This window comes from Apaloderma vittatum, unplaced genomic scaffold (genome assembly GCF_000703405.1).
Source record: "Apaloderma vittatum isolate BGI_N311 unplaced genomic scaffold, ASM70340v1 scaffold12378, whole genome shotgun sequence".
NCBI lineage: Eukaryota > Metazoa > Chordata > Aves > Trogoniformes > Trogonidae > Apaloderma > Apaloderma vittatum.
The window spans coordinates 783-13034 of NW_009731271.1; the positions used below are offsets into that span (position 1 = coordinate 783).

The window sequence follows — 12252 nt, forward strand, 5'->3', positions numbered from 1 at the left end:
GGTCGTAAAAAACACACTGAGTCTGGTGGTCATTTAACTGGGTACCTCTGGGTATTGCTGCAGTGGAGTCAGTATGTTTCCATGTAATTTCTAATTTGCCTTCTTCCTTGTATTGCCATGTTTTGTTCTGTTTTGAGAACAGTCTCCATTTCCATCGTTCCAATCTTTGTGTTTTTTGCAGCTCCGTTAATGTGCTCTTCTTAGGGAGTCATGTCTGTAAGTGTTGTTTCCATCTGCAGCGTAATCTTGCCATTGGGAACATACATCTCAGAGCTGTAGTAGCAGTGTCTGTGGAGATCAACAGTTGTTGTTTCTTTCCTGTAGTGTTTGCATGGATGCAGGCCAGAACACGACCTGTCCTGTTTTGCCTCCTTTCCCTTCCTAGACAATGCAACCTCAGTGCCATAGTGTCTGGATTACTCCATTCTCTACTCCACCAGAGTGGTAGTAGGAGTCATTTTATGCTGTTAAGATTTTAGCTCAAAATGGTCAAAACCCAAAGAAAGTATTTCTGGTGCCAAGAGTGCTGGGCCAGTTGTGTTATGTGTTAAATATATAAAAATGCTTCCAAGGTGGACAGTTGGATTTGTAAGGGAGAAGCTTTTCAGGGGGTTCTAAGGAGAGCAAATCACTTCCAAACAAATAAGGGGTCATTTATGTGTAGGTGAAGACGATTAAATTGGGGGTTGTGCATTCTAAAGAAAGCAATTCAGAGTTATTAGCCACTTCTGTGTACAAAGAAATTAGCTCCGCTTTCCCTGCTCAGCTGTCTGCTGTTTTTTTACTTCTCTACATTTTGTGAGTGAGGTATCTAGATTTTGACCCATTTACCTGCAAGTAATCTTTCACAGGAGCAGGGGAAAAAAAAAAAAAAAGGAACAGTGAGCTGTGTTTGTGCTCAGGGGAGTAATTTATGTGCTTGTGCCAGCTTGAGTGATGTGGCTTACACTACCTCTACTTTGTACGGAGAATGCTGCTGAAAGGAAGTCAGTATTATATCGTCTAGTGATAAATCCTTTAATCTTTACTACTGACTGTCCTGCAGATACTTTAGTAAGAGAACTGGTAGTTGTGACTACCAGTCAACATCTCCTTCAGTCCCTCTGTATGCAAGGGAGTGCTGCTGTTGCAGGCAGGGCTGAATGCTGGGCCACATGACAGAGGGCAAATTGCAGAGCTTTCTGTATGTGATGTTCTTCCTCAGGGTGTTGTGGTTGTTTTTACTTGGCTTGACTTTCATGAACAGCTCTCTAACAGGGAGTAGAGAACTGCCTTAGCATGTCTTTTCTCAAATTATCAACCACCTAATTTGCTATAAAGCTATGAAGTTTCTTCTTTGAGTTCCCGAAAACTGGTGGTGCTTAAGACTTGGGGCAGTGCTCGAGCACATCCTATAAGCAGCCTGAAGATCTTTATATGAAGGGTGTTTCTCAGTGCATCACGCAGGAATACACGCTTATCTCTGTGCCATGTTTGGGGGATACCTTTGGAACACATAGATCACTTCAGTCTTGCTCGTGTCTGTGTCCGTTTTTGCTGTCGTGTGCAGCTGAAATGCCCAAGTGCATAGAGTCTGAGGACCTCCATCATTTTGGTGGTCAGAGAATAGCAGGAGGTTTCAGTTCTCTCTCTGCCATGCCTACTTGACTAACATATACCAGCTGACTGAAAAAGAGCAGAGTGGGTGAAGTGGGGGGTTGTTTGATGCTGGTTGGGGTTTGAGGGTTGATAGTTGGGGGTTTTTTTGATTGGTTTGGGTTTTAGGAGCAAGATACCAGTCGTTTGAAATTGGCTATAGGTGAAACTATGCTTTGTACAAGCACACTGTGGTGATTCTGCTGGAGATCCTGATGGTTGGCAGAAGACAAGTTTTGCTTCTAGTTTTGTGTTGGCAAACTTACAGCAAGTGGGTACAAATATCTGACTGTCGTGCTTTTCCTTGGCACGTGTGCCTTCTTGTAAATGGTATTCTTTGGGATTAGATTGGTTATTTCTAGGCAAATCTTTAATACCTATCTGCAAGGAAACAGTATTGAGAGGTGGATGACTTGGATAGGTAGCTCCCATTAAACTTTTCATACCCAGTGACTTGCTACACTTGTAGAAAAATCTCAGAATTTAGAAGCACTGTCAGTGGAAATAATTTCATATGACAGTCTCCACAAAACTGAGTGAAATTTGATTTATTTGTGAAATGAGATGAAAGAATTATATATAATAAACTGGAATTAATACATTATGTGTTCAAATAAGTTCTCTGGTTTTGGTGTTTGGAATGTTTGATGTTTTTGTGTTTTGATTTTATAGGTTGAAGACTTTGGGAGACAAATCAAGAGAAGCAAAAAAAAGCAGGCAGAGGTACTTTTGAGTGTCTTAATGTATAGCATTATCTGGGATGCTCTTGTTAAAGAAAAGCTTGAAGGTGGCTCATATATGAGCCGGTTACAGGAACATTTGCGTATAATTTTACAGAAGGCTCTTTTGACAACAGAAAAACTTAACCCTAATGTTGAGTAAATACTTAGAGTGATAGAACCTTCACTGATAGACCTAATAATTTCAGATGCCCATCAACCCATTTATAAATGACTAATTGTAGTACTTCATGCTGTATCTCCAGTTGTAGTACCCTGAAATGTAATTGGTTACAGTCGGTATGAATCTTGTACTAAAATAGTTCAGGAATAAGAATATGAGCCTTTTTATTGTAGAAAATATATGTGTAATGGAATACATATCTGTTTCAAGAAGACTGAAGAACTTGGTGGGGGTTTTTTTAATCCTTTCTATTTTAATGTATTGTTCATTCTTTCAACCTGTGTAAACTATAGGGAGAGACTACTTAACACCTGTAAATGATGCCTGTAAATGTTGCTTCTTCAAATAAGCTCAGATACGCTGTGGTGTAAAGTGTGTTTTTACTAAAACACAATATGTAGACACAAATGAGTTTTAAAACAATCCCTAAAAGGAGAATAAGGCACCTGAAATAACCTGTATTAAGTTCTGAAGTGTGATGCTTTGGGTGTGAAGGTGTTTTAACAGGTGACTGGTTGTATTGACAAGACACAAACTAAACTGAGAATGGAGGGAGGCTTGAATAAAAATATTTTAGGCAACTGCCTTCTCTGCATGTTTTCAGTCCATAATATTTTGTTAGATCTGGTGCACTGTAAGTAGCCATCACTGTTTGAGGAAAAGCACTGGCCAAACCAGTTGGATCATCACAAGCAAGGGAATGCCAGGTTGGCTTGTGCTTTTCTGATGAAGTTCTGCGGCAAACAGCTTAGCTTGGTGGTAAGCATGGCTGGGAGTTTGTGGGGCAGCAGCAGAGGAGAGGCCAGCAAGGGTGGTGCTAGTGAGGAGGTTACACTAGGAGGTCTCTTCCCACTTCATAGTTTTTATTATTTTTTCCTTGGTTTAAGTGGGAAAAAAAGTTTCGTTTATGGTGTTTTTGTTTAGTTGGATTTTTTGGCATTCAAATTGTTTGAATGACAGTGCAAAAAGCTTGTTCTGATAATCTTCCAAGAGACACATCTTGGATGACACAGAGATCTTCACATAATAAATACATCCTTAAAAGTGTTGCGTTGTTCATTTTCTTTGACTTCTGATAAGTTGCCTGTATATTTCAAGTTCACATTCAATAGAGGGTTGTTAGAGCATCAAACTGGCAAAGGTTTTTTAGCTTGGTATTTCTTTTTGGTGTAGAATGTATTAATTGCAGTATCTTTGAAAGACTTAAAGAACTTGTGTGCTAGTGTTATTTTTGAAATGTTTGTGCACTGTTAAGTTAAAACAATGTTTATACTGCATGTTTAACTGTGTTAAGAAGTTATTTTAAAAAATTTTTTTAATGGATATAGTCAAAAGGAGGTAAGAATGGTCTACTATGAAATAACAGGGGGAAAAAAAAAGCCCACAACCCTAGCTTTGGAATAGTCTTACAAAGGTACATAGTGTAATGCATTTTCGTCTGGAATTGACAAAATATTTGTGAAAGTCAACAATAGGGAATACTTCTGTGCTCAGCATGTCGGTCAAGCACAGATATGTGTACACACTTTTAATAACAGCTTTCTGTTTGTTAACAGCATTTCTATATTTATGATTTGTTTTATAGAACTGTTCAATGTTTGCCAGAATTTTCTGCTGGACTGGAATTATTGAGCAGGTATGACCCTCAATTGCTTGGATAGTGTCTGCTTCCTATCATTTCAGAATTAATAAATTTATTATTTTAAGAAAATGAAAAGAAACCTAAGATGTCACTAGCAGATTTTTTTTTATGTTCTGCAGTTAGTAGAGTGGAAGTGGTTACCAAATGCTAAATACGTTTAAAGCTTGCGCAATCCTGAAGTGCTCTCATGTTAATCAAACAAAAGTTCTGGAGGAAAAGCAGCATTTGAAAGATGACTTTAGTTTGTGGTCTAATGCACAGGGGTGAAGGAGACCAGGACTGAGGCCCAGCCTGTGGTTTTAATTGGGTGATTTGTAACTTTTACATGTTTGGTATGATTTCATTCTGTTAGAGGCAGTGTGCCTGCTGTTGCCGTGAAGAGAAAGTGCATTCCGTATGTATTGCATCACACTTTTTCTGAGTAACAGAAACTCTCTGCATTATAAGCTACCTTTGTATTTTTATCTTAAAAAAAAAAAATATCATTTTCGTCTTTTTTGGGGGGCAGATGTGTTGCAATTACAATCTTGTTAATTTTTGTCATTTTCTTAATGAAATTGGCTTCCAGATAGTGCTTAAGGCTTTTATGTGTATAGTAAATATTGCTGAGTCAGTTTTTCACTGTGAGGGTGACAGAGCCCTGGCACAGGCTGCCCAGGGAGGGGGTGGAGTCTCCTGCTCTGGAGACTTTCAAGCCCCGCCTGGATGTGTTCCTGTGCGATTTACTGTAGGTGATCCTGCTCTGGCAGGGGGGCTGGACTAGATGGTCTTTTGAGATCATCCCTTCCAACCCCTGACATTCTGTGATTCTGTGAATTTAGCTCTTAATGTAAGCTAGCAAGTTAACAAAATTTTTCTTTTTCTTTAAAAGAAACTGTTTCCTACTGTATATTTGTCTTGGTAAAACAGTAAATCCCAGAAAGAACTGTGCAGCTTTTAAAACTGTTTTCTGCTAGTTCCTGTGAAAAAGCACAGTGGCATCTGTGAAATCCTTGTCCATTTTCGGGGAACACAGTAAGAATAGTAATTTATTTTTCTTCTCTTCAGATATGAAGATGCTTGGGCTGCCCTTCACAAAGGAGCCAAAGATTGTGCAAAAGCTGGAGAGGTAAGGAAAAATGACAGCACCACACTTTGAAATATTTTAAAATGTGTAAATAGTTTCAAACTAAATTTTTTAGCACCAGTGTACTGGGTTACCCTGACTACTAGGTAAGGACCCCCAGAGTCTTGTTCACTCTTCCACCAGTGGGACAGAGAGAACAGGAAGAACAAAAACGAGGAAGCTCATGGTTCTAGATAAAGTCAGTTTAATAATTGAAGGACAGAGGTAAAACAAGTGGTGCAAAAGCGGTCACTCGCAACCTCCCACAACAGATCAATGCCCAGGCAGTCTCAGAGCAATGGTTGCCTTGGAAGACCAAACCCTTAGTTTTTGTTGCTGAGCATGATGTAGTGTGTTATGAAACATCCCTTTGGCCAAAGGTCGGCTGTTCCATCTGCGTCCCCTCCCAGCTTCTTGCCCACCTGCATCCTACTTGCTGAAAGGGAAGCAGGGATGGTTGGAGAAGAAAGCCTTGACCTTGGACAGGCATTGTTCAGCAATATCCAAAACACGCTGCATTATCAACACTGCTGGGGTTAGAAGTCCAAGATCCAGTACTGTATGGGCTGCTATGAAGAAAATTGACTTCATCCCAGCTGGATCCAGTATGATGAAAAAATAGTGCTAGATATCACTACTTGGGAAAAACTCCAAGTTGCGTTGTTTTTTACTGGGTTTTAAGGTGATGTTTGAAAGGCAGCTGGTGGAATGGATCAGAATATCCAGTTTATCTTGTTTCTCATAGCTCTTCCAGATTTGATGCTACTTGGCCTACAATTTGCATTCTTAAGGTACTAAATAGAGGCATTTGAAAAAAATAGGAATTCTCTGTGGTTGTTTCTCACAAGGTATCTGAAGAATTATCTGAAATTCATTCTGCAGTTTACTTTCTGATGTTTCAACTACTGTAGCAAACATCAAGTGTGAGAATTTTCTACTGCTTTTATAGTACTTTTCAACTGATACATTGACACCCAGGATCTCTTGTCTTCTGACTTTTGTACAGGTAGCTGCAATCTCTGCTTGCATTTAAGCGAAAAAATATTAATCATATCAGCTTATTGTTGGGTTGTGGGTTTTTTGTAGGATAGGGTAGGTTAGAGAAGAACATTGAAAAGTACAGCTTTGTCAGAGCGTGACAAGAAGGTGGTGGTAAAAATAAGACATACCCAGAAGTTCAGTGATCAGTGTTTGCGCTCGTCTGCCATTATTTGAAATGTTTTAAGTTAGCTGGGAATACTATTTTGAAACTGCTTGAGACATCTTAATGTTGCCAGTAACCGGCAATGTAACGTAATGCAGACGTTAAATGATGGGATGCAATCTAGAAAATAACAAAATGTGTTACTGCTGTAGCTCTTCAAAAGCAGTGGGAGGCCTGGGAAAATATGGAATAGGTTTGGGATTGAGACATGCTGGTGCCGAGTATCAGAGTAGGGCTGTTGCACCGTTTGCTGCCCTCTCCTAGTGGGCAGGGAATGGTAAGATTTGATTTGTCTCACTGGGAAGATCCAGAAAGCATCTGCGCTTTCTCTTAATTTTGTTCAGTTTTCCTGCCCTGGAAGTAAAGTGACAAGTTGGGCTGTCTATTTCTGGAAAGAAGGGCAAGAAAGAAAACTTCCAGTAAGTGCTTACTAGTGCATTGCTGTGCTGTTCTGGAGGTCTGCACCAGATTTTCCATTTCAAATCGTGTTTAAGGAGCAGACCCAGTGTGAGCTGGGTGGCCACAATGCAGAGCAGGTCTGAGCTGTGGGTTTCTCTGGCGTGGAGGAAACCTTAGTTTTTTGGCTGGCTGCACCCTCCCTGACTCTTTTAGTTTCCTTAGGAATCATCTCTGTATCTTCTTTGATGAATAAAAACTTGCTGCTTAATGTATTTTGAAGAGATGTGTTTAGGGTAAGAAAGATACTATCTTATGTTGTAATTTCTCTTGCCTAATAGCATGGCCCACCTTTTCCACCCATTCCAGTTAAAACCTTCCATTGTTGGAGATGTTCTCTGACAGCTTTGTATGCTTTACTGCTAATGATTTTTTTTTTTGCTGTGAAGTTCTCTTATGTAACTTAAAATTTTGTAATATATGCAAAAGTTTGGTTTTAGAACTATTATTTTTAAAGCAAACAAAGTTTCATATAAATATATAAAACCAGTGTAGCTTTAATCTTGCATATTAAAATGAAAAAATTCCAAAAAGACTTTGCAGTTTTGCACAAAATTCAGATGTTTGCTTTTGGGAGACTCCAAAACGTGTATTGCTTGTGGCCTTTCGGCTGGTCAGTTGTTGTGGTTTTTTTTGTTTGTGGTGATGGTGTTTTGTTACTGTTTTTTAAGAAAAGTAGAAAAGGTAGGGTTTAGTAAAATAAAAATTGTGTAAGCACACAAGATTGACTCTACGATATCAGAGCTAAAGGTCCACTTTTCCAGTAGCAGACAAACTACTTGTGCTGTCTTATAAATGTTGAATAGAGAAAGGAAATAGAAAATTCTCAAGTTTAAGTTCTGCCTGCACCCTTAACATGTTAAATTATAGATGCTGACTACTAGTTCCATCTACAAAATAGCTGTAAAAATACTGCTTTTAGTTAATTGAGATTTTAGCTGCATTCGGCTTTCTCTGGGCTAAAATGTTTTTGAGATGTTTGTCCCCATCTCCTGGTGTTTAGATCTTTCTAGTTTGCTTTACTGTGTAACTAACAGAAATCCAATACCTCATTCTCAAAAATAGCCTTGGCTTCAGTTAAATAAGGATGTTGGTCTTCTGAAATGTTTCATTACTTACTGGGCTCTAGAGTAAGTTTTCCAGCTTTCTAAGTTTTCAAACCTTGTCTGGTTAAATGGGATGACTTTTGGCAGGGATGAGTAGCTGGAGGGATTTGGAAGTGGGAGAAGTTTTTCTTCTAAAAGAACCTGTTTGGAACAGATAGAATTTTTTTTTTGAGAACTTCCTTTACCCATTGCTTAGACTTTTTACATTTTTTGCGATTATATTCTGCAAAAACTGAGGAATCCAGAATGCAAATACAGCCACTGCCTGCAGTTGTGTGCAAGAGGAAGAACAGGTCATGGAACCAAGAGCAGGGAAATTACAACTGAATCATCTCAAGTATCATATATAAGGGAAACATTTGTTAGCCCAGATCTCCTGATTGTGCTCTTTTTTGTAGAAACTGACCAATGTAAATACATCTTTTAAGCAGTGTATCTGTAAAATATTTCATATCTTTAGTATATTGTGAAATAATTCTTTATCTTGTTGTGATCTGTGCATTTTCATATCAATATTTCATACTATTCCATATTTAGTCGAGAAGTACGCAACTGACAGTGCTGTAAGCTTGCTGGGCTGACTTTATGCTTGCAGATGTGGGAATTCTAAAAGTTAGTCAAGATGCTTGTAAATAGGTTCTTAAATTTGCAAGTAAAGTAAAGAACTTGTTTGTTTCAGCTGGTGGATAGTGAAGTTGTGATGCTTTCTGCACACTGGGAGAAGAAAAGGAACAGTCTGGTGGAACTGCAGGATCAGCTCCAACAAATACCTGGTTTTTTAGCAGATCTGGAATGTGTCACGGCAAGCCTAGGTAAGGTTTTATAAACATAAGCATTCAAGTCAGTGCAGAGGATTAGTCTTCGGCTCCTGTGAACTTTGCGATTATAAAATATAATTTTGTTTCCCAAACACATCCTTTCTATTATAAAAAAATACTTCTTAAACTAGATTTGTGCAACAGCAAAATTGTCTCTCCTAGCAGTTAAAATACTGTATGCATCATTATTTAGGGAGAAGGGAAATTGTATGGCAATACCTTTGTGTGAACAGCTGAAAACTATAATTCCTGAAGTCTTTTTAAATCCTTAAAAATCTGTAAATGTGAACACTTGTGTATGTAGCTGCTTCTGTAATTTTATTTGCTTTAAATGATTGTTTGGTTGGAGGGAGGAGCAAGAAATTTACCTGACTTGGGATGCTTTTAAGGCAGAAATTTTCTGTTCAGAGTAATTTTTGTTTCCAAAGCTAGCTTCCATAGTTTCAGTCAGTGTACAAGGTTAAGATATTGTGAAGTGATACCCACCTGAGTAGCAGCAATGCAACATATTAAAGTTACCAAATACCTCATGTTTGCTACATGAGTTTGAAATTTTAGAATTTCACCAAATGTTAACCTGTTTAATTAAAAATATTTTAGTGTGCTGCTACTGGAAACTTCTCATACCAAAACTTGATCCATGAAATGAGGGAAATAGGTTCTGGCCTCTTAGTCTCTGAAAAGCTCTAGTGTTCCTGAGTCTTGAAACAGGGTCGCGGCATTTGACAAGGAGCAAACTTTTCTGTCAACAGCAGGCCTCTTGCTGCTTCCATGAAAATCTGTTCCAGTTGCATCAAATTAAAGTTTTGAAAAACTGCTCTCTGCCTGGGTTGTCATAGGCAAGTTCCCCAGGGATTCTGCCTGCTCTGTTCCTGCACTAGCTGGAAAGTATGCAGAAATTCATGTAATTGCGGCTTTTGTGGTGGGGGGGGGGGAGGGAGGGTGGGCTGGGTTTGTGTGCTGGCATGCGAGGAAAAGAAAGGTTCTTTTCTGTGTTCAAAGGCTAATTTTTCATTCTTCTGGTCAGTGGATATGCACAAATCGGCTTTTGTTCCTGTGTAGGCTGATAATTTCACAATTGCTTTTTGAACCAAGGAATATATTTCATTTTTTATTACAATTCTTATATCACCTTATTTAGTAGAGCTTTATCGTGTGTGGTAACAATTTAACATTGGCTTATTGAAAAGCTCAATTACTTTCTAAGGAAATACCAATTCAAGTAATGATTTATTTAAACACCAATTTTAATATTGACATGCACAAAATGATGCAGTCGACTGGCAGCCTGAAGATAAGCAATATAATAAAACCTGGTGGAATTGTCTTTTAGAGTTCGTAACTGCAAAAGCTGTAAATCCTGATGAGTTGGGGTTACCTTCTTGTTCCTAATATTGCAGTTTTATGAACCAGAAGTAATCTCACCCTGATTGTAGAATTACTTGGAGAAGGCTTACTATCTCTGGAATGTTTTTGATGGTATACAAGCAGGATTTGATTGCTTATCTTGAACCTACTGTATACTCTTAAAGAGCTGCATAAATGGTTTGTAATGCAGAAATCTACAATATGCATTCCACTAGAAGACTCTAGGTTTTAGTGGTTTCTTTTTGATTTGAAAGTTATTTTTAAAGTTAGGAGAGCTATAAAAACTTGTAAATCACTAATGAATTTCAGTTGGGAAAATGTTTTTTAAAATCTATTGTTATTAAAACAATTTTTCTAACTGTTTAAAAAATAGTGATACTTCGCTTTTGGGAATTTTGTTGCTTAAGTTGAAGCAGTGTTCACCTTTTACTGAGAAAATCAGGGAAAATATTGTGAAGATGTATTTAACACCAGGGAATTTGAATACTACAGTGTCATGATACTGATGTTCCATGGGGAGGTTTTGTCTTTCATAGTCTCCGAGGCAGAATGCTGCAGAAGAGAGGATTGTTGGGGAAAGTAGAGGCATATAGGTACAAAAGGCATATACTTGGGTGGTGTAAACTTAGAAGTACCTGTGGCTTGAATACAGAAGGAAAAATATCCTGGTATAATTGCTGTGTAGTTTCAGCAAAGAAGCTACTTTAGCTTTATGTGAGTGGTACAATATGAGCTCAATTTAGTGTCTTTTCTCTAAAAATAAATCCAAATTGTGTGCTAATAGAGCTGTAATTATGTAAAGAATTTTTTTCCTAATGTTGCACTTGAATTGAGCACTTCATGTATTTCACTGCTTGTTTGTATTTCACTGCTTGTTTTGAGCTTAGTAATCTTGTGACTCTGTGTAACCTAGAGATAGGGAGAAATTCTTTGTAATTATTTCCGTCCTTTCTGTCTTCTGCCTTTTTGATTCTTGATAATGAAATGAATGAACTTTGTAGGAATTTTTTTTTCTTAGTCCTTGATGGCACCTGGGATGGTACAGGAAGGCTACATTTAAAATGAGAAATTGAAAACTAATATTTTTCGATATACAGCTGTCATTTTTGTACTACTGCAGAACTACAGGTTACACAGCTTTCAGTGAAAAGAAATTTTGTGTGATAAATTTAAATTAGCTTAACTTTAGAAATACAATGTTTTCAGGAAGAAAACTGGATTTTGTGATTCTTGAGTTTAAGATACATACTTCAATATTCGAGTAGTGGCCGAAGAGTGTACACTGAAAGATAATTCAATCTAGTGTTATCTGATCAAACATTAACATAATTTAAAAAATTAAAACTAAGAAGTAAAACTTGTGATACTGTAAGAAATACAGATCAAGCTAATATAATTTGAATGATGTCACCTGAACAACAAGTTGGTTTTTTTTTTAATCTGTCTAATGAAAAAATATTATTTCTCCCAAGTGTGGTATATTACTGTACAGGAAAATTCTAATCTACAGATTAAGATCTAAAGGCACAATGGATTTTTTTTTTCCAGCCTCCTTAAAAATATTAAGAGGAGGAGATCCTTTTTCTCCATAGTACTGCTGTTTCAGAGTGAGGTGGTGATTGCTGCCTGACCACTTGGCTGTAGGATTTTTTTTAAGAAGAACTGGAAAAATAGCCTTGCAGGTATCCTTTAGAACATTAGCTGGCTTTCTGGAGCAGATTCAATCCAAATTGATTAAAAAAGTAACTTTGGAACTTCCTTTTGATGCACGGTGTGTATATTCTCACTTGGGTGAGAGAGATGTTAATTCAGAACTGTAGCTCATGCTGCTGCTACAGAGCTAGTCTTCAGCTTTTTTTGTTGTTGTTGTGAAAAGCAAGTTCTCGTTTTCTTGAGGAAAAATAAGTCTGAAAGTGCTGCTGCTACAGAGCTAGTCTTCAGCGCTTTTTTTTGTTGTTGTTGTTGTTGTGAAAAGCAAGTAAACTCTCGTTTTCTTGAGGAAAAATAAGTCTGAA

General features: G+C 37.8%; 1 protein-coding gene across 1 annotated transcript in view; it reads left to right on the plus strand.

Annotated features, from left to right (window-relative positions):
• Positions 1–2307: 2307 nt before the first annotated feature.
• The window catches only part of LOC104278222 (dysbindin-like), a gene marked incomplete at both ends in the record, with an annotated part of 12243 nt that continues 2298 nt past the window's right edge, over positions 2308–12252 (plus strand). The window contains 4 exon segments of the mRNA XM_009875131.1: positions 2308–2358; positions 4124–4174; positions 5228–5288; positions 8731–8863. Of these exon segments, the coding sequence (XP_009873433.1) occupies positions 2308–2358; positions 4124–4174; positions 5228–5288; positions 8731–8863 (296 nt within the window).